We start from the raw sequence: 27,122 nt of genomic DNA, 5'->3' as shown, positions 1-27,122 counted from the left end.
CCGGCGGTGCGGCGCCTTATCTGGCCGCAGCACATTTAGACATTTAGATGTTTCATTTTAGATAAGCGGCCAATTATTGCGGCGCATCGCGCGCCTTATCAGCACGAGTGCAGCATGCAGTCCAGATAGCCCGCGTGCCCCCTCTGCCCTTGGGATTGAATGACATTCCTCTCTTTACCGTACACATGGATGGATGGATGGATGGATGGATGGAAATCCGTCGGAAGCGCGTCTGTTTGTTTTGTGGTTTCTCTCTCAAAATCAGAAAACACATTGTTAGAATTAAAAAAAAAATCTCTCTCTCTCTCTCTCTCTCTCTCTCTCTCTCTCTCTCTCTCTCTCTCTCTATGTATATATATATATATATATATATATGTATATAAATATATATATATATATATATATATACACATATATATATGTATACACATATAATTATTATAAATTCAAAAAAATAAATACATCTGGTAGTGGCTGCTTTCAAAGCGAGGCCGCTGAAACCGTTTCACTTCTAGTGAGAAAATGAAAAAGGAAAATAGGAAACATCTCTGCGGCTTCATTCATTTTCAGGGGAGCCTTCCCTCTTCCTGCAAACTGGACCTCTTCCCTTCAGAGAGAGAGAGAGAGAAAAAAAGAAGTCTAGCGCAGCTTTTAGAACATTATGATTCACGAATGCCAAGTGCGGATTTATTTTTTATTTTATTTTTTTTGTCCTTTGACTGGCAGCTCAGCAAATGAGAAATCATTTACTGCGAGCAGAGCGGCCGCCTGCTTCTGGCAGAGGCGCTGCTGTTCACTGAGGCGAGAGAGCGTTCACATGCTTCTAAAAGTGGGTTCAAATCTCGATAAAAAAAAAAAAAGACAGACTTAAAGTCCATAATAACAATAATAACAATAATAAAAATTATCTAGAATGTGGCTATACTACCGTTAGTTTTTTCTTTATTTATATATATATATTTTTAAAGTGGTGACGTTCCTCATCCAAAATTATTAAAAAAATAAATAATAATAATAAAAAAAAATATATATACATATATATATATATATATATATATATATATACATATGTATATATACATATATATATATATATATATATATATATATATATATATATATATATACATATATATATATATATATATATATATATATATATATATATATATATAAAAGTCATCGGTCAAATTAGTGTTTTCACAATTCGAACAATACAAATAACTTCTAAACCAAATGCAGGTTGGGGGAGCCATAAAATTGATTGACAGCAGTTAAATGGTCCCAGCAGTAACACAACAACCTTCACAAAGGGAGGCTTTAATGATTGGTTTTTATCTCACAGGATTGCACTTATTTTAGCTTTTGCGCACAAAAACCCAGCCGCTCGCAGAGTGCGCACTGTATCCGCGCATTCAATTCAATCAAACGCGACGCTGCATTTCTCAGTCGTCAATTAATCTTGCATATGTTTTGCTCCAACAATGTGACTTGAAGCCTTAAAAGCTTAATGCACCTGCGGTGGAAGGCTTCGTTCATCAACACAGAGTGAAGTGCTGCATTAACCCACAAGAGCTCGCAGCTCCAACACGGAGATATAGAATAATCAGGTGACACACACACACACACACACACACACTTAAGCGGTAATGGCTTTTTGCGTGGTTTATGCACATGTTGCACTTTACACATTTACAGAGGAGCAAAATGGAAATGGTATGCAGAGATTCTCCAGATAATTACTGGACGCGGGGCCAGTCTGCTTTTATGTAAATCTGGGCACACAGAAACCGGAGGGACCCCTTTGTGTCCGGGCTCTTATGAATCTGTAATCAAATATAATGCTACCATCTGCTGGTTAAGCGAGGCATTACAAAAGACAGAACAAAAACAAAAAAAAGATTAAACCTTAGAAATTAGAAATAAATATTAACCGCAGGAGTAATTGCGCTTTTTAAGCCTTTATCTTGATCAGTTATTGTTTCCATTAGACAGCTAAAATATAAATGGAACTTGAACATTCACGTACTGCTCCACATTGCAGGGAATAGAAAATGGTAAACTAAAAATATGTATATTTTCCGCTAAGACGAAGATTTGTCAGGAAGAATGTAACCTATTATTGTATTTTTTTTTTTTTTTTTACAAATCATTCAATTTCATTCATGCCACTTTTCCCCCCTCACAGTAATTACAATAAAAGGCAGAGTTTTTACCCATACTTGTTGCTCCCATTTGCAGTCTAATATTCTGTAAATATCAGTGCTATTTCTTCCCATGAAGTGCAACAAAAGTGGCAGAAAATAATGTTCTAATATTGTTGTGGGTTGTTTTGAAACAGGTTAATTCTATATTTCCAATTTAAACTTGTTAACTAAAAAAAAAACAACAACCCTATTTGAAGTGAAGCCTGATCCATCAAAACTATCATTTAAAGAGTAAGCAAATCAATTACATTTAGTGACTAAAAATGAAAATAAATTACTGACATAAGTTTAGTGTGTTTGTGTGTTGTGAGTAATTTACCACCTAACACTACATTTGAGCAGTTCTATTGTGGCTGACTGATAGAAAATCAACTGCTGACACTGTACAGTTCATTTCAATGCTTTCGAACCGACTCGAACCCTCACAGGGCACAAACGTTCCTCTCCCACTGCACAGCGCAAGACAACTCAACAGAAACAGAATCTTGCATGATATTTATTATTTTTTTTGTATTCACAAGATATTTTCACATTTCTTAAAAAATGGGGGAACAAAAGGCTAATAATAACTCTCTGGCGTCACAGGTGTCAACACACAGTGGATGCGGACGACTGCGTTTGTTGGTCAGCTCGAAAAACATCTGGAGATGTGCAGCTCATCAGATCATGACCAGCCTGCGATGAACATAGTCTAGAGTTTTCTTCGTAACTGTGTCACGTCCGGCGTCCCTTCGGAAGAGCGAGACCGCTGCATTCTCAATTGCAAGAGGACACAGAGAGCGAATGATGTCGTCTGGCCAGTTTTTAGCACTGACAGTTGCACTTTTGTCTTCCTCAAAACCATCGATGCAGAGAATGAGTAAAGACCAAGGAAGAAAAAAAACAAACTGCCAGTATACTGTACATGCATGTATGTTCGTCCACACACACACACACACACACACACACACACACACACACACACACACACACACACACACACACACACACACACACACACACACACACACACACACACACACACACAGAAGAATGACAAACATTAGCATCACCCTTTGACAAACTACTTAAGACAGAATTCAATCAACTGAGACAGAAGCTGAAGATGAGCAGGGAGGTAGATAGACACTGGGGGGGAGTGGGTAGGGGTGGAAGGGGTGGAAGGGGGGGAAGGGGGGGAAGACAGAAGAGAAGTAGTGAGGGATCCTGGTTGGTCCCTCTAGCTTATGATTCGTTTTGGAAATCAAAAAAGAGAAACAAAAAGTTCTTTAAACCAAAGCCGACCCAGATAATCTCATCTGTAATCTCAGTTTAAGAGCAGGGGTGGCGAGTGGCTCTGCCCTCTCCTGCCTCTCTGGGTTGAAGCTACGTTCTGTCCTTAAAACGGTGTTCGGGGCTCACTAAGTTGGTGCTCTGGGCCGCTGGTTAGTTCCCCCCGCTGCAGCACTGGCCGCTGCGGCCCTGCGGAGCCGTTTCCTGTAGATCCACCCCCGTCCTGGTCCGCCCACCGGGTCCCGCTCCGCCCTGAGGGTCGTTCTTCGGTAGCTTCTTGGCTGCGAGGGCGGGATCATATGGTGAACGACACAGCAAGGTAGAGGAGGCGCAAAATGGAGGTGAGAGTAAAATAAAATGATGGAGGTTTTCCATGGGCTATTCGAGAACCCGCTCGGCTGAGGTTCCATGCAAGCCAAGTCGAAAATGTGACTTTAACAGAGTGCAGGTCACTGATTGGACAGGGAGCGATGACGCAGGATGATTCGTGAGAGCGACTTCTTCACAAAAATCTTTATTTTTTATTTTATTTTCAAACAACCTGACTGAGCGACTGAACGTTTTTAGTGAATCAGTGCCATGGTCACAATGACCAGGTTCAGAGGTTTCTGTGCTTGCTAGACCAGTGTCTCTCAACTGGTGGGTCACAACCCAAAATGTTTTGATTGGGCACTGGCTTCGAGCGCAGTGCCCCAAAAAGGGGGATTTTAATATATTTTTGTGAAGTGAATTGTGTGCTGCGAGTGCTGTGAAGTAAATTTCATGGCAAAGAAAACAATGTTGGTCCTGAGTCTCCACCGGTTGAGAAACACTGAGCGAGACAAAGCGACGCACAAGCATTCAGTCTATTCGGTCTCTGAGCGGATGGCTGCTCACGGCAGCAGACACAAGCAGACATGAAAACTCTGTCAAGAAATTGACTGATAATGATTACCGTGATATGGATATGGTACCGGAACATAATGAGAGGTGGTACTCAACTGTTATGGAAAATTATCAAAAATGGAGCCGAGTGCAGTCGAGGCTGGTGAGTCAAAAGGTTTCATTCTGTTTTGTTCATTACCTCCTCGCTTCTCGCTTTGTAAAATTAAAATTCCAAACTCCACATGGGCCTCTTCAACTGAGGCTAAACCAGCTTTGTCAGGCATTAGGTTGTCAAAATGAGAATTAGAATTAATTTGAGCGCAGTTATGTTTCTGTGTGTGTGTGTGTGTAGCTGGCTCAACAGAATCTCACACACACACACACACACACACACACACACACACACACACACACACACACACACACACACACACACACACACACACACACACACACTACTTACCAATAGCCATGAAAATCTCGTTGACATTCATTGCGGTCTTGGCCGAGGTCTCCATGAAGAGTAGACTGTTGTCGTCAGCGTACGCCTGCGCCTCCTGCCAGCACGTCAAATAAAACCAGGCATTTACTATCATACAGCGGCTTCCCGACACCATGCGTTTAGGATGCCTGCCATCGTTGCCACTGCAGGCGAAGCTTTCGTTGAGTTTGGTACCTGCAGCTCCACTGCTCTCTTGTTTGCAATGTCGGCCTTGTTTCCCGCCAGAGCGATCACAATGTTGGGGCTGGCTTGTCTCTGCAGCTCCTTCACCCAGTTTTTAGCCCGCACAAACGTGTCCTAATCAAACAATGGCCAAATTCAAAATATGGTAACAACCTGGTGAACACACTGCAATTAAAAACAAACAAAAACCAGAAAAAAAGCAAAAAAAAAAAAAAAAAAGAACAACAACAACCAAAGGCTGCATTAACGACAAAACTGCTTGAGCAGCAACTTGTGAACATGCCAATAGAAACGGGTGCATCTCTCCCGGCAGGGGGAACCTACTGTGTTGGTGATGTCGTACACCACAATGGCCGCCTGGGCTCCCCGGTAGTACATGGGAGCCAGGCTGTGGTAGCGCTCCTGGCCGGCCGTGTCCCAGATCTCAAACTTTACCGTGGTGTCATCCAGACAGATGGTCTGAGTGAGGAAGGCGGCTGAGAAAAGCAGCAACAACAAAGATCCATGAGGCAAACATTTCACGCATGAAAGATCACAGTCGTCGTTTCTTTTGGTTTTGTTTCGAGGGCTGTCAAAATGGCGCAGGTGTGGATTTAGGAATGTGCGCATGAGGCAACACAAAACAAAACACTATCACTAACGTGTGTACACCTGTATGCCCTGTCTGTTATGTATGTTTTGCCCCCCTTGCCCCCTCTTATGTAAGCGTCTTTGGGTTATGAAAAGCTCTATATAAATCAAAATTATTATTATTATTATTATTATTATTATTATTATTATTATTATTATTATTATCATCATCATATGTGTCAAACTTGCCAAGCGTGGTCGCAAATATCCTGTATGGCAGCCCGTGTTCTCATTTTTGAATAATTTTGCTTTCAATGCTGTGTAAACAGAAGGCACACTGCACACAAATGAATTCCTTCTTACTTATCATGTTGTGTCATTCTGGATAGCTATTTTTAAAAGTGAACTGAACTAAAAACATGCATGTATAGAAGTAGAACCCTTTGTAATTGTTTTAATCAAGAAAACGTTTACAATAAAACAAGTGAGGAAATGCTCACCTCCGATGGTGCTCTCTTGGAACTCATGAAACTGGCCTTTGACGAAGCGCAGCACCAGGCTGGACTTGCCCACCGCCGACTCCCCCAGCAGCACCAGTTTGAACTGGCAGATTTTGTTGGCTACCGTGGCGCCATTAGGCCTAGTTGCTCCTCCACCGCGGCCAGCCATTGACAGACACAGACAGGGGCAGTTGGGACGGCCTGACAACGAGCTGAGACTACAGGTACGATGTGGTGCACCGGCCACTGGTGGCTCTGGACTGCTCCTGGTAGTCTAAATCCAAAAGGCAATTCCTATGGAAATGATGGAGTCAGAATTAGATGATGGATTAGAACACAGACGACCAGCGCTCATTTTTTATATGCAACTAGGGAGTGACATTAGTAACTGTTTTATTAGAACACAAAACATGTTTTCTATATTTTCTTATTGTTTACTTTTATGGCCAAATGGGATTAGGGACGTTGTTAATTCATAAACAATGATTTAGAGCGATTACACATTATTATTATTATTATTATTATTATTATTATTATTATTATTATTATTATTTTTACCAATTCGTCAACAAGATTATTAATTATGATTTTAACGTCTCCACACAACCCTGAGTGGACACAAAGTGATTCTCGTACGAGAACTGTCTTGACAACCAGTCCCTCTTACGTTTACCTGCAATCTTTCCCATCACGAAATGTTAGCTAAAGAAAGCTCTCGAAAACCGTAGACGGGCGCAGTGAGATCCTTCGTGAAACGCGCCATAAAACCGGCTGAACTCGTTGTGTTTAACTTTGACCGTGGAGTGATAAAAAGCAAAAAGAGCTGCGAGTCAGTTAGCAGCGCAGCGGCTAACACTCAGCTGTGACAAGGCGACGCAGAGACGAGTTAGCAGTGCTAAGCTAAGCTAAGCAGCGAGAGACAGTAAAGAGACACAACAAAGGAGAACAAGTGACACTTCGGCCTTCTTACCGACAACAAAGGCGATGTTAAAACCGTCTGACAGACAGCGAGAGACGACCGTGTTGATTCTCGCCAACAGTGTTTTCTACAGAAAACTGTTCTGGTCCTGAAAAATCTGTCCGCTTCCGCCTTGTGAGGACCAAAACACTTCCTGGATTCCTCAGTCATGTGACTAAACCTCATTGCCAATCAGATGATTGACAGTATGGCAGTGGGCCGTCAACAGGACGGCTGCTCGTTTCATTGGGGAAAAAACAAACAAAAACAAAACAAAAACAAATGTTGAATGTAATCTAATTAAACTGGCACTATTTTCTCACACACTTACAACTTTGTCTCATTATATTTGGACTGTGAAATACTAAATACAAGACAATATTCACTCCCTTGTAATATCGCGTTATAATGAATTAAGTTGTGTAAACAGCTGTGTCTGCTGACCAACATATTTAATAGTTAATTAATCAAGTAAACGTTGCACTATTGTATCCCATAGTTAACTTCGAGTTAATTAAAATTAAAATAAAAAAATAAATAAAAATCATCGTGTTTTCATTGAATATTGTGGACGCCACCGTCCAAGTGGCGTGATTCAAAATCCCCCTGCTCACAATTCACACGTACCAGCAGCAGGGGGCGCCACGACAACGTCAGCTTGTCTTGGCTTTTTGTTTCGTAAAAAGTTCAGAAAAAGGTGCTGAAAGAGAATGTGAGCTCGGTTAATTGGCTGATTTTTTTTATACGAAAATTTCATTACTATTTTTTTTATACAGCATACACAATATTTACCACCCCTTTAAAGTTTTTTTCCCCTCATCAATATGAGCAGAAGGTAGTGGTACACATGCAAAGGATGCCTGCTCACAGAAGACACAACCCATTTATGGTGCTTTCCATTAGTACCTACTCGGTTGGGCTCCCCTCAGTTTGTATGTTTTCCCACTAGGTGGTAGTCTACCACCAGGTACTCGTGCAAATTATGTATTGTGGTTCTTTTCATTCATTTCAAATTGCTGTGATACTGATGCTGACCCCCATTTAATTCTGTAATTTCTTTTGTCAATAAACTCTTCCTGCTTTTTTTTTTTTTTTTAATTCTGAATTCTCTTTTTTGTCCTTTCTCTCCAAACAACTGCAGCAAGTATAATAAATGCATTGCTCAGAGTTTCATCAAACATTACCTACCATGATAAGGTAAACAATGGTACCTTTGGCAGAAATTGACTCCTCTCTCTACCTAATTTTAAGCCGGTGATCAAATATTCCCTGTCTGTGTGGAAGATTAGCACGCTAAACACAGCCGATCGTCTCCGGCCATAAAGCACAAAAGAGATTATCGGCTCATTTAGTTGAATCAATAATGGTGGCCGAGACGCGTCCTTGCTTGCTGAAACTGTTTAAAATATGACTCCCCGGCAGAGCGGCTTAATTATCTGGAGAGCAAGAGGCACTTAGATCAAATATCACCAACCTGCACAGCACCCTCCGCTGGTTCCCTTAATGCAAAATTATGCAGTCATCAAATTAAAAGTGAGAGTTTTAAAAATGTAGCGACTTAATGGTCCAGCTTCTCCCAGACTTGGAGAGAAACTCGGTGAGACGTGGGTTCAAAATCCTCCCCAGCTTTATCGTGATGAACTTTGTCGAGAGGGAATGATCCATGTGCTCAGTTAATTGGATCTCCCGGGGCCCGGAGGCGTGAGTCCAAATGAGAAGCACCTCCACAGTCTGAAGACCATCAATGGCGAAAGACATAAAAACATTGGCCTTGAGGAAGAAAATGCTGGAAAAGCTGCAAGTGAGGTGAAGCTTCTGGCGCCTGCATGGACTGAAGGCTACCAACAAGCCTGCAGTATCTTTTGACTCTTCGGACAGAGATTTTGGAATCAATTCTTCTTCTTCACGACGCTTTGAAGTGCAAAGCACAGCAAACACACCAAAAAAGCTTCTTTATTGACGATGCAACAACAACTTACAGCTTGTTCTGTGCAAGTGAAGAACTTGTCAGCGGAGTGTGGAGTCATTCTCATGAGAACTATATGTCAAAAGAAAACATCTGGGTACAGTGAAAATAATAAATAATAATAAATTTTTTCAACATTTTTTTGCAATATAAACTCTCTTAATTTCTTCCTAAAAAGGAGTCTGTTGGATAAGGAGGTGTTTAGGATTTCACCATTTGTTGAATATGTCGCTGGGTGTTGGCCTGTTGATGTAATTTAGGAGGAGAAACAGTGATAAACACCAGCATTCTGCCACCATTGAGTCTAAAAATTACATTATTACCTTATTCAGAAACGTGGCAATTAGCTTTTGAGGAGGATAAGCAAGATTCTCACCCTCCCTTTTTAAGCCAAACGAAGCTCACAAGCTGCTAATTCAGCCAACATTTGAACGACATTTGAACGATACTTCACCCAATTGGGGAAAAAATGGGGGGGCGGGGGGGGGGGGGGGGTCTGACGTATTCCCAAGGCCACGGTATTAAATGCTTATCTTCTCAGACGTCTGACTCGATGAACATCCCGGCACGGAGGCGTGAAACACAGCAGCAGGTCAGCCAAACTCAACGCGTCAGTGGATGAGAGTCCTTTATTTTTTGGATTGGTTATGCTGAGCGACTTGACAGGGGTAAAAAGGCAAGTGCAAACAACCCGCCGATCCAAAATGGCGGCCAAAATTTGAGATGAGTCACTGGTGGCGACGACGCCGAGCAAAACAAAAAGTGCAGTTCTGCGCAGAGACAGCAGGGTTCGTACACTCTGGCTTCTGTTTGGCTTCTCTGGGAGAAGTAGAAATAGAACCTCCTTCTCCCCTCTAGGTCCAGTTTTTCAAAGCTGTTGCAGCTCTGAGATGAGCTGAGTGACGGGTCAAGCTCTAACAGTTAACACCTAGCAGTATTAACCACACACTCAGGAACAAATTCCCAAAACAATTGGATGTAGTTTCTCAAATTTGTGTAATTATCTCTCAGTTTAAAGGCCCAGTGTGCAAGATTTCAAATCATCTATATTTGTAAGGAGATGTACTCACGCTTGGAGCACATCGGCTATGAAATGAGAAGCGGTGGGGGTGACTTCAGTGTCACTCTGCAAACATTTTTCTTTGCTGAAGGCCACTCTGATGTTAATTCCTCTTTTCTGAACTCCCAGAAGAACCCACGTCTCTCTCATAGCAGTCAGAGTAAAATTACATAAGCCCTGGGCAGATCCACACTCTGGGCTACACTGGATATGTATGGCATAAAGTGGAGACGCTCCTTATGTGTGAATGCAAATTATGAATAGATAAAAACAATACAGTTCACATTTTAGAGGCCCCATAATCCATCAATTTTGAGAATATCAAATTATAGCAAATCCATTTTTAAAGATATATTATATCTCACTGGAGCTGCTTTGCATAATTATTTATCCTAAAAAAACTATAGATTTTCAGAATAATTATCCCTCTGTTTACAGCATACTGCAAAAAAAAAAAAAAAAATACACAGTTTTAACTCTGCTTTGTTAAGGAGGCAAAAACAAGGCGGTCTGAAAAGGAGATGCCACCGGTACCCTTTGCGACATCACAAAGGGCCCATTTCCATCGGTTCGCGCTCACTTTCTGCAAAGTGGAGCAGGCGAGAGGGGTAAAGGATGAAGCTTTCTCATTTCCTGGGCGTTTTACAGGCTGTGCAGATATTTTGTTCAACATGGGACCTTTAACTGAAAACACACTCGCGTACATTCCCAATGAATCCCTGCAAATGTCACACACTGAGTCGAAGCGAGCTGAAGTGGATGGAGGCGCCGCCGTCAGTTCCACGCCCTGCAGGGTGGGGGAATCAGAGTTTGGTCATGGGTATGTGGCGGCTGTTCCACGGGCCCATCCACAGCTCCTCCTCGTCGGACTGCGTCCTGTCGCTGGGACACTCCAGCGGCGCCCTCATCACCAGTCCTTCGTCGTCGTCATCCTCGCCGTCCACCCTCGACTCTCTCTCGCCACTCTGCGCCACTTCGCCTCTGTCTGCTGTGGCTCCGCCCGCCACCGCTGCCTGCAGTTTGGACTTGGACGCCGCAGCCTCGCTGCCGCCGCCGGCGCTGCTGCTCGAGCCCAGAGAAACGCTGGACTGTCGAGCCCCGTCGCCACCGTTCGGCGTCTTATTATTGTCCGTGTGAGTGAAAGAGGAGGCGGCGGTGGCGGTGGCGGCGGCCGAGGAGGAGGAAGTCGCCCGCAAACTCTGGAAGGTGCGCAGAGTGTTGCAGCCGCCCTCGGCTCTGGGGCTGTTCAGAGGGACCCGCTCCTCCAGCGTGGCGGCCAGCTTGTCCAGTTTTTTAAAGTGCTTGGCAAGCCGGGAGCTGAAGACGGGGGAAGGGAACTTGAGGTTGTTGTTGCTGATTGTCGGGTGCGTTTGCGCGGGAGCGGCGGCGGTGGTGGTGTTGGCCGAGCGCCGCGTCCGCATGATGGAGCCGTTCTGGGCCACGTACACGCTGCCGTTGACGTTGGCGTGGCTGTTGACGGCGGCCGGCAAGCGGCTGCGTTGGCTCTCCGACACGCTGTCCTCTCCCGTGGAGCTGCTCTCGTACTCCCGGTCCACCACCAGCTTGATCCTACGTTTCCTGTTGCCAGCCTGAAAGAAAAGACAGGGTAGCTGAAGAACTATTTCGATACGTTGAAAAACTATTCATTTAACTTCTATTTTCTTTCTTTTTGTTTCAGTTTGAGATGAGTTTATTAAGTTTCTTAATTCATTTAGCTTTTAGTCTGAAAAAAAAAAAAGAAAAAAAAAAAGCTTTTTCAGACCAAAAGACAAAAAGCCTGTTACCCTTGCAATGCGAGTGGATGGCCAAGATTTAAAATCTGGAATTTTGTCACATATTTTACCCGAGCCATAATCTAAAACCAGCTCAGTTGGCACTTAAAAACCACAGAAGAAGGCCGTGGTCAAGAAACGCATCTGCTAGCATAACTATTGCTAACGAAATTAGCTGAACGCTGCAGTTTCACCAGATTTATGACAAACTTGGCAATATTTTAGAAAGCGGGATGTTGTAGCATCACAACGTGTCTGGTGCTGCCTCTGGCACTGACAGGAAACAGCAAGTTGTCCCGAAGTGACTCAACTAGCATAAAAAAAAATAATCTGAAAGCGTCATCGTCAGAATGATTTCACAAATCCATTCAGACCTGATGGAGAATCAGAGCGAATGTATGTTACTGTGAAATGATCTGCTGTAAACGCAAACACAAAGACACACTTCAGAGGGAGGAAACCGGTGCTGTGACGGAGCATAGCCCTGGTTCTCCCGATCTGTCGGAAGGAAAGTCGTGAAAACAAGGTGTCAAAAAGAAGGAAACTCTCCAGCCAGCAGGAAACACATTTGGGAAGATGGGGAGAGCAGAGCGGAGAGCCTGTGATCAGACATCAGCTGACACAGAGGAAGCTTCAGCCGCGATACCAGAGGATGGCACATCAGCTCAGGAGAAAAATTTGAGGAAACAAACCGTCCAGGGAGAAAAAAAAGAAAGAAAACCGAGGCCAGATTGGAAGGGATGGAAGAAGGATGATGAAGGTAGGAAAGAGGAGAGTGGAGAGGAAGGGAAGGGGGGGGGGGGTGAAGGGAGGCGGTTGGGCTGGGAAGCTCGGAGTAGGGGTGGAGAGAAGGTGATTTCAACTCCGCCTAATGTAAATCACGGCAAACACAGCAAATAGAGGCAGATCAGAGTGTGGAAGTCCACGTAGGTAATGAGCCACAAGCACTCCACACACTTCCAGCCAGGTCTTACTGAGTGAGGAGGAATTTTTTCTTTGGGAAGTGGGTGGAGGGGGAGAAGGAGGAGGCGGAGGAGGAGGTTTAACTCAGGCCTCATCTGCATTTCAATCAGCCGACTCATTTTCCAAATGTCCCTCTTCCTCATCCTCGCTAGGGCTGCTGCTCCTCTCCTCCTCCTCCTCCTCCTCCTCCTCCTCGGTGTCCTCCAGGATTGGCGACAAGTTGTCTGAGACATCCGTCAGGCCTGAACTGGCGTCGGATTGGTCGCTGCTGGAGTCTCCGATGCTCTTTGTCTTCTTCCCCGACACTGAACTTTTTGCCTCCTCTACTTCATCTTCCTCAGTTCTGCTTGAAGAACTGAAGTGAGTGGTGCTTGATGTTCTGGAACTCACCGCTACCACCTCCACATTTGCACTGCTGCTTCTCTGCTCGCTCCCATGATTGCCCTCCTCTTCCTCTGACTCTGACCTGCTCTGGCTTCCTGTCTCCACTTCCGTCCCAGAGTCCGACTGGCTCTTTTCCGTCTCCGCTTCAGATTTATCGTGCTCGGCCGAGACTGGGCTGGACTCTCCGCTGCCACTTCCTGATTCGGAGTCTCTGTCAGGAAGTCTTGCCCTTCTCTTCCTCCTCCACCTCCTCCACTGATCCTCCCTCTCAGACACGGCTGTAGAGACACTCGGATCCCCCGCGCTGCCACCACCTTCCTCTCCCCTCCTCCAACCCTTCCAGTCACCCTGCCGCTGCTCGTCCACCACCTGGATCCTCCTGGCCAGGGAGAGAAGAGCCAAGGCCTCGCTGGACTCAGCCAACGTCTTCAAGTAACTGCCATCAATGTATAGGTCTCCGCCCAGACTACCACCAAGGACGCCACCAGGGCCTCCACCCAGGCCGCTGCCCACTTCCCTGCCCAGGCCGCCGCCCACTTCCCTGCCCAGGCCTCTACCCAGGCCGCCACCCAGGCCAGCACCCAGGCCGCCACCCAGGCCGGGGAAGTGGGCAGAGCCTGAGGGCACAGCGGGAATCTGGGCCCGGCGCTCCGGCGCCCCTCCTTCAAAAGCAAATTTTGCCGCGCCATCGGCCGCGCTTCCTTCCCTGCTCGTCCTTCCTCTTCCTGCCACTTCGGCCTCATTTCTTCTTTCACTCGCTCCCGAATACTGAAATCCTATTCCTGCTTTTCCCTCCTCTGTTGCGCTCCGCCCCAGTCCCTCGCCCTCCTGCGCCGGCCTCACTCTGGCTTTGCTCCAGGGCAGGTGGAAGGCAGGAGGCTGTCCGGATGTTCTGCCCCCGGAGGACAGCAGCAGCGCGGCCACTCGGGCCACGCCCCCTTTGGCCACGCTCCCCGGCCCCTGGGCCCGGGGAACCGCGGGTCGTCTGGCGTCGCTCCGGGATGTTGCGCCTCCCGATGGCCCTGGAGATGGTGGAACTGGACGCGGGGCTACTCTAACACCTGGAAGCTTTCTCCTCACCTGTTGTCACAACAGCATCGTTTTAATGACACAAGCAAAAAAAAAAAAAAAGTGAAGGAGGACGTGTGATGTGGACAAGCGTGAGAAGAAAAATGTCAGCGGAAATATAATTCCAATTCGATTCTTCCAAGAGGGAAACTTCACATTTTTACTTTTTCAGGCTTGATTAAAAAAAAAAAAAACTGCCTCAAGGAAACACACAGGTTTACCCTTTTAGCAGAGCGTTAGATGAAAAGATCAAGTTGTGCTGGCTCATAAGGTTAAAAAAAAAAAAACAGCCTTTGGTGAGAAATGATGAGGTACCAACAAGGTGTTTGGTTGTTTACCAGGTTTCAAGCCGAGAAAAAGTTTGCAACAAAGCAAAGAAGATGTGACTACTAGTTTTTTTCTTCAAAGCATTATTATCCCTGTAGGTGTTCGGGCTCCTACTGAGTCCTTCATTAGTTTCAGGCCACTGACTCCAATGGTATTATTGTGTCTGCAAAGCTGATCAAAATGTAAATGTAGCACAAATGAGGGACAACTTAAGGAAAATTAAAGGTCCCAAATCTTGCAGAATTTCCTTTACCAACGTTTTCTAGCAGTAGATTTTACAGCATGTCTGTTGGTGATCTCTCCAGAGAGAAGTCAAAGCTTTGATTGTTTTTGCTCGCACCACTTTCCAGTTGGCACTCTGTGATGTCACAAAGGGCATTGATAAGTCACAGCTACCGTTTTCTAAAGTTAGACATAACATTTCCTGCAACGTGTTGGCTCCGCCCTCTCAGACCTCTTACAAAACACGTGGAAGATTCAACAAAGCGTCAGTACGCGCAGTGTGACACTAAAATCCAGCACTTTTTTTTTTTTGCAGGAAGTTGCAAACAAAGGGTTAAATACGCATATGTAGAGTTTTTTATTTTATAAAAACGCAAGGTTGAGGATAAAAAAGTATGGAGACTTAAAAAATGCTTAAAAGTTAAAAGTAAGCAGGTCTCTTACAGTTCAAATAAAAATACCGTCCCTACTTTTGGTCCCTACACATCTGGCTGCCGTTATTAATACGCTCTGTATGGGAGAGAGGCCAAAACAGACTTTTAGTCATAGGGCCCAAAATTGGTGGTGGAAGCTCTGCTGGCACACCATCAGTCTCCAAGCCACCAGTGAAAAAGCTTTTGGTTTTCTTTACCTCTCCGTCAGACTCCTGTGGGCTGTAGTAGTAGCTGCCGTCGTCATCCACCACGACCTCTCCGTACTCGTCGTACAGGCCCGAGGGTGAAATCAGCTTCCTGCGGCTGCCGTACTGAGGCAGCTCATACCTGGACAGGTGAGAGGTGGCAACTGAGCAAACAGCAATAAATAAGATAAAAGCAAACTACAAAACCCGGCGGTTTCGGCCAATCAGCAGCCGGGGCAGCGGAGAAACAGGCAGCCAGGACAAACAACCATTTGGCTGGTGATTATCCGGAGCCACGAGGCCCAGGCGGCGGTTCACTCCAGTGATAAGCAGCTGCTAATGACTCGCTGAGAAAAGCTGCCTTAACCACAAAGGGGACATTTTGTTGCTAGGAGAGATTTGGTGCCGGAATCGATTCCTTTACCCTTTTGTCTTTTTGCCGAAGCCCGTTGCCGGGAGCGCAGCTGCACTGGCTGCCTGCACCAGGCAAAAGAGATTGTGTTGCGTATCAGTGCTTGGGCTCCATGCCCTGCAGCAATCAACTCGGGAAAATAATAATAAAAAAAACTTTGGGGTTGTGGTGGTGGTGGTGGTGGTGTGTGTGTGTGTGTGTGTGTATGTGCGTCAAAAAAGTATTTTCCTTGAAACAATGTCCCAGTGTGATTAGAGCCACAAATCTGCTGCGAGTCCTTTGGCTCGGCTTTTTGACGGAGTTGTTCCCACGCTGCTTTTAGTCAGCTGGTTTGACAAGTTGTTGGAATTGTTGAGTAAATGAGTTGTGTGTTGTTTGTGTGGACGAGGAGGAAACAAGGAAGTCAGGCTGGTAAGAAAGTTAACATCAAACCTCCAAACAAAACTTAGTGCTTGGATTCTTAAAGGTCTCGTGTGTCATTTCTTTTTCATTTTTCACATCTATAATTTACACCAAGACAGCAGTGGTCAACTGATTATATTCTCTTTAAATAGTAAATTCTTCAATTCTTCGGGGTCCAGTTTTTCAAAGCTTTTGTAGCTCCGAGCTCTGGCGGCAGACTGAAAGTCAAAGTAAATCAAGAGCTTCTTGAAACCCTGTGTGGACGAGCTGCAGTTTGGGGAAACTCAAAGGTCGTGCAAAAATTGCTTTTACCAGCGTTTTCGAACAGTACAGTGAGCTTCTAACCTTCACCGAGCTCCCCAGGAATGAGGAAAGCTCACACTTTACTTCTTTATCCTGCTACGCTTTTCATAAAACTCTTTATTAACACTTTATGACGCCACAAAGGGCACTGCTAATCCACCACTGACTGTATTTTTTCTCAATTATTTTTTCAAAGCAGAAGGCTAAAACCCAGAGTTTGAGTGGAAGACTGAAAAACAGAGGGCTAAATATTCAAACCTACACGTTCTCTACACCAACACGGCCTATAAAAAAAGTCACACACTCTCTACCCCGTTCCGCCTCACCCCGCGAACATCTCCACTAGGGGGCAGTAATCAACTGAGTGATGCTTCACAATCCGCAGCCTAATGGTGCGTGGTTGGGCCGAACTGGGTCGCGGGCTCATTGAGCAGCGCTGGTCCACGTGTCTCTTTAAGGAGCAGCGCGACACGCTCGCGGAGGGATTCTCGCTGGAGTCACAGCGGCGCAGCTGACGCTGCTGAAGGGAAACTACAGAAAATGCAACGTTCAACGCAGCGTCACCGCCCGAGCGCCGCACTCTGCGACTGCGGGGGTGACACACAAATTCGCCACGGTGGCTTTTTTTTTTTAATTTAATTTTTTTGTTCTCGCGACGGAAACATCAAACCTGCTCGACAAACGGCGCAAGTTATTTTCAGTGTCGGCGGAAAATCCCATCAGAGAGGCGCCAAGAGCGGATGGCTCCGTTCCACAAGCGGAGAAAATCCCCCCCTCCCTTAACAAAAAAAAAAAAAAAAAAAAGGATCTCACGAATTGGAGCCAGTAGAAATGGAAGGTCTAAAGTTTGCGACCCCTTCCCCGAAGCAATCTATGGGTTACAGTTGATGATATCAACTGATATGATATGAGCTGGCGTGTCCCACACCTCTCTGTCTGTCTCTTGCTCTCCTCTCTGTGCCCTCTGAGCTCTGCCAGATCTTATTTGCACAGTTTTAGAAAAAGAAGAAAGACAGAGAGAGAGAGCGAGAGAGAAAATGAAAACAAAACAGCTTTCGCTCACAGCTGAGACAAATGACATCACTGACGTCTGAATCCCACTGGGTCACAGAGTCTGATTTCCTGCTCCGGTGTTCAGACAGAGTCAGACACGAGTTTGTGGACGTTGCTGGAAGCCAGAAGCATCTGGCCCATTGTCTGCTTCCACGGCTGGCTGGTTGATTAGCTGCTAGAGCGCTAGGCGCAGAGAATTAGCCTGTGTATGTACGTGCGTTTCTGTGTGTGTGCGCGCGCGCAGAGAGAGAGAGAGAGAGAGAGAGAGAGAGAGAGACCGAATGAGCAAGAGAGCGTTTTATGAGTGAGTGCATGAGTGAGTGATTGTGTGCACCATCAGAGAATTTATGTACGTCTGTGTGTGTGTGTGCATGTGTGTGTGAGAGAGAATAAAAAGGGCGAGCGAGTGTGTGTGTGTCTGTGTGTGTGTGTGTGTGTGTGTGTGTGTGTGTATTTGTGAGTGTGTGTGGGTGTATAAAATCAAGTTCCCGGGAGTCTGCAGCTAAAATTCTAAAAATTACACAATGCATCACAGATGGCAGGCTGGGAGCAGAATAACATGAGCGCACGCACGCGCACGTACACACACACAGACACACAGACACACACACACACACACACACACACACACACACACACTGGCAGATCTTCCTCCAGCTTGTGAGTTCAAAAAGATAAACACGATGAGTGGGCAGGAATGCAGCAGGTCACTGGTGGTCGGCGCTTCAGCATCACCGACGCTGCGCACCGTGCGCTCTCACACAGCTGGAGCTCGGATAACAGCTGTTGTGAGCCACACACACACACACACACACACACACTGCTCAGTCCTCTGTGAACACCTTAAAAAAACAACATGTTTTTATCAGATTTGCAATGGTGTTGGTCTGTAGGGGTCACTGGAGGTCAGAAGGTCAGGAGAGACGTCTGCTCTCCGTTTCCTTGCTGGTGCTGCTGTGATGTTGAGCGACTGAGTGAGTCTGGATACGAACCCGTGCTCGTAGCTGTAGTAGTCCTGTGTGTAGTAGTCCTGGCCCGGGTCGATGCCCGACTCCATTGACAACTCCTGGCAAGTGACAAGACCTTTGTTAGTTGACCCAGCAGGTCTGCGTAACCGTCTCCTCTGCTGGTGAAAAACCTACTTTTCATTTGGTTTTTATTGCACTAAACTCTGAAATAACCGCTGAAGCTGAACGCACATGCTGTGAGAGGAAACATTCAGGAGAGAGACAGAAGGGCGGAAAGAGTACCTCAGGTCGGAGGAGAGCAGGTCGGAGGAGTTGCTGCGTCTGCCACAAGTGAAACGCAGGACAGAATCGTTTTTTTTCACGGTTAAAGTTTCTGACGAAAAGAATGCTGACGGCGACTGATGTTCTTTTTCTAACGATGCTGAGGTTCAAAACTGAGATTTTTTTTTTTGCCACTTGTTGCTGTGTCGATTCCAAACAAGCAAAAAAAAAAAAAGAAAAACAAAGTGAGCAACACACAGCACACGACGACGGGTGAAGGTTGTTCCGTGACAAGAAACAAGTGTTTGTAATGACGATGGAAGTGAGGAGTGAAGAAGTGAGTGCGGCGCATGCAAACGACACAGTGTGGACACTCGTGAGGAAGACACACCCACCTCGTGCTGTCCGTATCCGCGGCTGAAAGATCAGGGAGAGAGAGAGGGAGAGAGAGAGAGAGAGAGAGAGAGAGGAACAAGGAGAATCAACACGACTGGAAGAAACATAGATACCTGCTGGAAGTTTGAGCGGCTGCCGGAAATTTAGCACATTTCATGAAACTTCACTGAGCCTTTGGTGAGGTAAGTGAGAGGATGAGTGAGTGAGTGAGTGAGTGAGTGAGTGAGTGAGTGAGTGAGGGGTATGGCCAGTAATGGGACAGTCACTGGCCCCGCCGATGGGAGTAAACAAGCATTTTCTAAAGGTTCAGTGTGTAATATTTAGAGATTTTTAAGAAGAAACAGCGACATCAATTGTTCACATTTTAGATTGCAGCGTCTTTCACTAAAGTCCTCTTTGGTACCCTCCCTCTCCTGATCTTGCCAGTGAACTACGGTGGTTCTTTGTTTGTTGTTCAGGCCACACCACAGCCTTTAAAAGCCAAAATATGTGCAAAAAAAAAATTGGATTCCATGTCATTTTCTGTCAAGTGGTCACTCTGTCAAGATCTCCTGATGGTATAAAGGAAAAAAAAAAAGCTCACTGTCGTTGAACGTGGTAGGATTGTTGAGCTGCATAGTAAGGCCTCTCACAATGTGCCATCACTGCTGAGGTTGGACACAGTAAGACAGTCATTATGAATTTTTTAAAATATCCTGAGGGTTATTGAACAAAAAAGTGGCAGACCCAAAAAGATTTCACTGGCGCTGAGCCGGAGGATCCGAATGGCTGTCCGTCAAGACACGGGACGATCCTCGACCCAAATTAAGGCCATTGCTGGTGCTGACTGCAGCCCAATAACCATCAGACGGAATCTGCGAGGGAAGGGCTTCAAAAACAAAAAACATCTCCAAAGCCCACGTACCCTTCAACACCACAAAATTGCCTGTTTGGACTTTGCAAGGGAGCACCAGACATGGGAAATTCAAAGGTGGAAAAAAGTTTTATTCTCTGGTGAAATAAAATTTAACCTTGATTGTCCTGATGGCTTCCAGAGCTACTGGAATGACAAGGAGATGCCACCCGAGATGTTCTCTGCGCGGCACAGTGGAGGGGGCACCATCATGATCTGGGGTGCTTTTGGAGCTACAGGGGCTTCAAACAGCAGCTGGCGAAATGGAGATGTTGCAGTGGGCATGTCTGTCTGTGTGCTGATGACTGGGTTTTTCAACAGGACAATGCTGCAGTTCACAATGCCCACCTGACGAAGGATTTCTTCCAGGAGGATGGTCTATGGTCCTAAACTTTTGATCAGCTGATGAACAGCCTATTTCAGTTAAACTGTTGTTTTCAACAACAACAACAACAATTTAACTCAATGTTTGCTGAATTTTTATTTATTTATCATTATTATTATTATTTATTTATTTTTTTAGCATTTTGAAGCTCTACTTAGAGCCTTCTTTTGATCTAGCAAATTCTTGCAAATTCTTAACTGGTCTTAATCCAACATTGGAAGCTCATTGAGCAGCATGTGACTAAGCAGAGAGCAGAGCACTTCTGCCTGTTAGCTTAGCTAGCGGACACTTTACTGCTAAAAGAAAAAAGGCTTAATGAAATTCCCTAATATGATATTTCAAAAGAGAAATGAGGAAGACACCCCACTCAGTTCACTAGGCCCAGTTCAACAGTTTGTCTCTGTTCCTCCTTGAGTTGGTCCTACTTTAGGTTTGAAGTCCTTTTTAAGAGAAAATAAAACACAGTAGCAGCAGATTTCCTGTTTTTTGCCCCTTTTTGTTTTATTTTTTTTGTCACGTCATCGCGGTGGACCATCCCAGGTGCGTCGCTTCAGTAATATACAATCATTGAATCTCGTTCACCAGCTGAAGCCATTGGGAAACCCTGTTGAGAGGCCCCGCGTCAATAATGCATTAACAATAACAATAACGCAGTTCAATTATCAGGTAATTTGGGGCGTGCTTTAATAGGCTGGATGTTTTATTCATGACTGAAGGCTGATTTCTCATTCTGGGCGTGCGGGAAAAAAAAGAGGCTCTCAGTCGCGCCGTGTTTTTAATGCAAGCCTTGCCGCATGTAAACAAGCCGTTTTGTGCGTCAGTCGTCTGAGGAAAAAGTCGGCGGATGACACGTTTATTGCCACTTAGTAATCACTCGCTTCTCCCCGCGGGCTACTTATCAGGCGCCGCTCCCGTCTTTGCTATTTTGTCAGACCAGAAAAATAAAACATATTTTGGGTGCAGTGCGCATTGGAAAGCAGTTTCAAAGGGAGAGAGTTTGGCCGGCTATAACATCTAAACCCATTCACTTCCAACTGTTGGCCTAATACAGTGGAGGTGTGTGCTGGCCATGAGCCAAGACGTCTCCCTGTGTGGACCAGACCTGATACTGAGGCGAACAGTGCGAGACGGCTGCTGATTGCTGGAGCTCCAGGAGGGCGACAGGAGAAACGACACGGCCGCCACCACCGTCTCCTACTTTGTTGACGCCGGGCGGAGATATTTCCCTCTGTGGAACTCTGGAGCGGTTACGTGGGTTGGAAAATGTCGAGAAAATTGGATTTCACCTCAACAGTGATGTTTATTATGGGAAATGATCCATTCAAGGATAATAATCTTGTGACCCAGGCTGCTTCTGGTTCAGAATCATTGTTTATTGAGCAAGGGGGTCTGTAGTTCAAGACCTCAGAGTCTTTCTGATATATTTGACATTTAGACGTCTTGACTTGATGACTTTGACTGAATTAATCATTATGAAAATGACATTTTATGTTGTTGACTTTGAGTTTTATATGCTATAAGATCATAATTGATGCTACTCTTTTTTTGGATGTCATATCCGGATCAGGTTCGCCCTGTACTGGTCTATCAGTTAGTGTGACATCCAGAGAAAGCAGAGCAACAAGGAGATATTCAAGCCACTGATCATGACTGTTACCATAACTTTTGCACATTCACATTTTGGATTTGCACTTTATTTCCGTCTGCGATCGTAGCTGCTACCTAGCGCCATCCGCCTGAGAAGACTGAGATCACGTATCTCACCCAAGAAGGCAACACAAAAGTGTTTAAAAAGAAGGCATCTGTAAATAAAATAAAATGAAATAAAATACATGCAAAAATTGTAAATAAAAAGAAACCAACCAGGCAGCGGAAAGCAGCGTGGCATCGCCGTGCAGCTCTTTGCCGCACTGGTTCCACTCTCTATGCTAATCAGCTGACATGTACTGGTCCATACAGCCGGCATTACATTTTGCACACATGGGGGGCTGTCAAACCCACTCACCATTATAGAAAAACTGATGTTATTAATCTGCAGGAAAAATTTGAATTTCATCGTGTTTTGAGCTCAACCAGCATCTTCAGCATCTCCAGACGAGAGCAGGAAAAAAAAAAACAACGGGCTGACACTGTTTAAACAGCTGTGAAATTAAAACTTACTGTTGTGAAAATTAAAGAACAAAAGAGGAGGAAAGAAAGAGAGAAGAACGACAAAGAACGACAAGAGGAAAACCTTGGAAAAAGACCGGGAGAAACATTGACGGAATGAGACAGAGTCCAAATCAAGGCAATGAACATCGGGACATCTCCACGATCGGGCGTCTCAGATCCATCGCCCGGAGGATAAACTGTCAGGTGAGAGTGAGATTATCGAGCCGGACTGACGAAGAGACATCAGTGGACAACAGGGGGCGAATCAGATCGTCCTCCTCTGAGCACGAGAGGAAACACTGAGACCTTACATACAGCAAACAACGGAGGCCATTAAAGGACCCATATTAAGCAACATTTTGTTTCTTAATCACCAGCGTCTGTGTCATCATGAAAGGGAATTTGTGTCTCGGACGCTCTACTGTTAAGCATGACGAGACTTCGAGAGTTCTCGAAATCAAGACATTCCTTCATAAACTTCACACCTTTCAGTCATTTTACTGAAGTAAAGTCCATGACGATGAAAACGACAAAACCTCTGGCAAAGCCAGCCAGTCATCTGCAATCTGCCAAAATGCAGTGAAGGTGAGCGTGAAGGTTACTGCGTCAGAAAAAATAAAATGTCACATATCATGCAAATTTTCCTTTGCTGATGTGTTCTATGTCAGGGCACGATTTAGGAACCACAAGCGGATCAGAAACAATCAGAATTTTTTTCAAATCCAACAGGCAGAGACAGAGGCCAAAACAGGCAGGGGTCGTGCACAGGCAGGCGGGCAGACTGAGGCAGGGAAGTCCAAATCGACTGAGGTCAAAAACATGAACGGTCTGAACAGGAGTGACGAAAACAGAGTAAATGCTTCTCCAAATGGTCAGGAACAGCCAAAGACTTGAACCGGCAATAGTTTAAGATGGGAATCAGGTGAGTGAACAAAATGGCGGGAAAATCACAGACAGGAAGTTACCCAAATAAGGAGGTGGTTGAAGTCACAACCACATGGCAAAACATATGGTGACAAAAGCAAAAGAAGGGGGAGACAAAAACACTGTTCCCGGTGGGAATTCTGACATTCCAACAATAAAATGTTTCTCTATACTGTGAATGAACTTCCCAGATATTAGAGAAGTTATTTGCGTTTGCTCCACTTCTATTAAAAAAAAACCCACCGAAAAAACAGAACCAAAACTAGTACTGGAAATCCGTCCTTTGTGATGTCACAAAGGGCACTGATATCACTCCCAGGTTAGTGACCACACCCTAAAGCCGGGTGTTAGCTCCGCCCATTTAGACCACCTTGCTCTTGACCCCTTCCAAACATGTTCAAAGTCCAACAAGGCCTCAGTTCAGCAGGAAGCTAATGTCTAACACGGCCAGTTCAGGTCCCGCAGACCCGTTTCAACGGCAAGCTGTAAACGGTGGAGCTAAATATGTCGATCATTGGCTAATTATTTTGATGCCCATGCTGGAGTCCAGGACGACGCATTAAACACCTGCAAATGGTAACAATGTAGCCCAAGATAAAGTTGCAAACAAGATGGATTTAAAGGGTGAGTGTGGTGCCGAGCGATGGCGAGAGTGTGTGATTTCACTCAGCAGCCTGCAGAGGCAGCGTGAGAGACAAAGAGGCAGTGTGAGTGTTACACACACACACACACACACACACACACACACACACACACACACACACACACACACTTCGAACTTGATTGACTCCCTCTCTTTGTGTCCTTTCGGGGGATAGAAGAGAAATATTATTAGCTCTTAAAGAACAGACTCAGACTCGCATCCAACAACACAACACAACACAACCCCCATCCCCGCTTTTCCATTATCCTCCCACAATTTGTCTCCCTCGTCTGTTGTGCCGCTACTGTAGCCGCCTCGTCTCCCGCACGCTCACCCCAGTCTCTCTCTCTCTCCGCTCACATCCACCTCGCTGTTCCACACGTCTATTTCAGCCTCCCCTCGCTCTGCCCCGCAATCATTCGCCTGCAGTTTATTTTCCAACCGAGTCGCTGTTTTCTGTGGTTGAGAGAATCGCGGAAAATAACTTGGAAAATGTAGCAGAGTCTCTTTGAGCAGCCTGAATGGAGTGAGTGACTGGGCGAACCAGGCCTGAATGCAAGGTGGCGTTGCAGCGCGTTGCATTCATTACACAGCCCGTGCGGTGTTTTGTGAAGTCGGTATCTCTCTGATCGACACAGTCCGGTTGTTGCCGTATCGGGCAACCAAGCCAACCAAGGGCTGCAAGCTTTACCACGGTTGGCCAAGTGACTTGTAAAAACAATTTAAGAAATTTAAGATTTTTTTTAATGCCAATGTTCAATATGCTCCTAAACATGAACAAAATAAAAAGAAAAGAAAAATTTGAGATTCACTATCCTGGGAAGCGCCGGCGCAATTTAATGCAAGAAGCCATTTGTCACTTTCTCCATCCGTTTTTTCGGTAACTTACACCGACGAAAGCATTTTGGAAAAACAAAACAAAACAAAACAAAACAAAATCTTTCCGGGGTGATTTAAAAAAGTAAAATATCAACCAACTACCATAGGATGGTGCTCAGCCCTGCAGCTCCTGAACAGAGAGTTTCCTGGATGTAACGCACGAAAAATAGTTAAATAATGACAAGTGTCTGAACCAGTCGTCCTTGAATTCTTTATTATGAGAATCGATTCCAAAACTAGACACGTCTGGTGTCGCAAGCACTCGAGTATTGATCGGCACAACGCAACGCAACGCAACGCAACACAACACAACACAACACAACACAACACAACACAACACCAGTCGACGATGCAGGAATTTCACAGCCATTTGTTGCTCTTCTCGCGATTACACAACTCGCTCCGCCTGCCCCCACCAACCCACCGTACTCGCTATTACTGGTGCCTCCGTTCCCCAGTTCAGACCCAATTAAATGCCGCTCGCCGCCCTGAACGGTGTAAACAACTCGCTCAGGCTCCCGGAGAAGTAGTTTGCAAGATGTTTGTTCTCGCTCCTGCAAAACGCGCACAAGGAGATCTTAGAGAGTGAAAAGCAGAATCTGATCTGTCTGGGGAGACAATGAAGTTACCCAGTGTGTGTGTGTGTGTGTGTGTGTGTGTGTGTGTGTGTGTGTGTGTGTGTGCAGGTTGAAAGCTAATCTCGACATAAAACATTTTCAGTTCAGTCAGCTGAAACAGGAGCGTCGCCGCCAACCTGTTTAAGCTGGTGCTGTGCATTTGTGTGCACGGAGCTTTTGTGTGCCACATATGTGTGTGTGTGTGAGTGTGTGTGTGTGTGTGTGTGTGTGTGTATGTGTGTGTGTGGGTATGTGTTCAGGCTTGGAACAGGAGAGCGCTTGATAAGTTCAAAGATTAGTAACATATTTGTAGATTCAAGAAAAAAGACGAGAGACACATGGCTAAATTCCCACAGCTTTGTGTGTGTCTGTGTGTGTGTGTGTGCGTGTGGGACAGGCTTTTCTTTATTTGTCACTAGATCACCCACATGACATCACCAGTGACAGGCTGGTGTTGCGAGACCATCGGCCGTGCCACCGTCACCGTCGGCCACGGTCCGGCGGCGTCTCCAGACGGCGTCTCCAGACGGCTGTGAAATATGCGGCTCAGCTTTTGCACTTTGAGTCAAACAACCTCGCCGTCCTCACGAGTCAACCGGCGCCGCTCGGCGGTCTCCGTAAATACGGATCCGGCAAGCAGTCGACCAAGAACCTGGGGTGCCCGAGACGGCGGCCCGTTCATTCATTCATGGAGTCGCTCACCTGACGCATGAGGCCAAGAGAATCTGACATCTTGAATTTACTTTGGCGTTGCGTGGTCCATGGAGCATGTGCACTAGTGTCACTTCCCATCATGCCTCTGTAACTCACATGATTCATCAGCCAGTCAGAACGAGGCGAGACACAGCATAGACGCTTGGACGCCATGCTGGGATTTTACGGCTTCATAGTGGTTCTGGCTTTTTGTGGCAATTTTCTTTGGGAAAGATTAAACGTCAATGGCTGAAACATACACATTAGAAAGATTTATTATGGACCGAGTTTCAGGTTGGAGGTATTCTAGCAACCGCTTTGAAGGTGGTTATTTTTGGTTTGCGGTTTTGTGATTTTGCTCTTGCAATACCATGGGCGGCCACTGGAAAAATCAGCCCTGTAGACAGACGCTGATTCCATTTGAGGTCTTGAATGATGCACCGTAGTGGTGCTGCAAAGATGCAGAGCAAACACAGAAGAAAGAGTGACGTTGCTCTCGGAAAGCTTTTTTGTTTTGCAGAGGCACGAAGTGAAGAGTGGTGGAGACAATGGAGGCTCCGAACTTAATGCTACTGGAAGAACGTGTGAACAGAATGGTGGTGCAGTGGTCGGTCGTCTGTCTCGAGCTGTTGGTGCTTTTCCACTTGCATCTACGTTCTATTGTTGTATTCGTCAAAAATGAAGATCGAAGAATCGCTTTCAGGAG

The 27,122-nt window shown here is 45.5% G+C and overlaps 2 protein-coding genes across 6 annotated transcripts in view; both read right to left on the bottom strand.

Annotated features, from left to right (window-relative positions):
* Positions 1 to 27,122, bottom strand: part of LOC142889381 (ATP-citrate synthase-like) — a 126,967-nt gene that overhangs the window by 90,193 nt on the left and 9,652 nt on the right. The gene's annotated exons all lie outside the window — the stretch shown is intronic.
* LOC142889382 (ras-related protein Rab-5C) lies at positions 2,686 to 7,227 on the bottom strand. 4 transcript variants are annotated; one of them, XM_076028090.1, is made up of 6 exons: positions 7,069 to 7,227; positions 6,099 to 6,392; positions 5,353 to 5,504; positions 5,020 to 5,142; positions 4,807 to 4,900; positions 2,686 to 3,760 (listed from the first exon to the last, which is right to left on the bottom strand). In XM_076028090.1, the coding sequence occupies exons 2-6, from the start codon at positions 6,265 to 6,267 to the stop codon at positions 3,633 to 3,635; spliced, it is 666 nt and encodes a 221-aa protein (XP_075884205.1). In that variant the 5' UTR covers positions 6,268 to 6,392; positions 7,069 to 7,227; the 3' UTR covers positions 2,686 to 3,632. The 4 variants fall into 4 exon arrangements, with proteins under 4 accessions (XP_075884205.1, XP_075884208.1, XP_075884206.1 ...); XM_076028093.1 differs by lacking the exon at positions 2,686 to 3,760 and adding an exon at positions 4,668 to 4,699 and having other exon boundaries at positions 4,764 to 4,900; XM_076028091.1 differs by lacking the exon at positions 2,686 to 3,760 and adding an exon at positions 4,668 to 4,699 and having other exon boundaries at positions 4,768 to 4,900.

This window comes from Nelusetta ayraudi, unplaced genomic scaffold, assembly GCF_046127955.1.
Source record: "Nelusetta ayraudi isolate G7.1 ecotype Tasmania unplaced genomic scaffold, CSIRO-AGI_Nayr_v1 ptg000022l, whole genome shotgun sequence".
NCBI lineage: Eukaryota > Metazoa > Chordata > Actinopteri > Tetraodontiformes > Monacanthidae > Nelusetta > Nelusetta ayraudi.
This window is presented reverse-complemented; position numbering and strand designations above follow the sequence as displayed.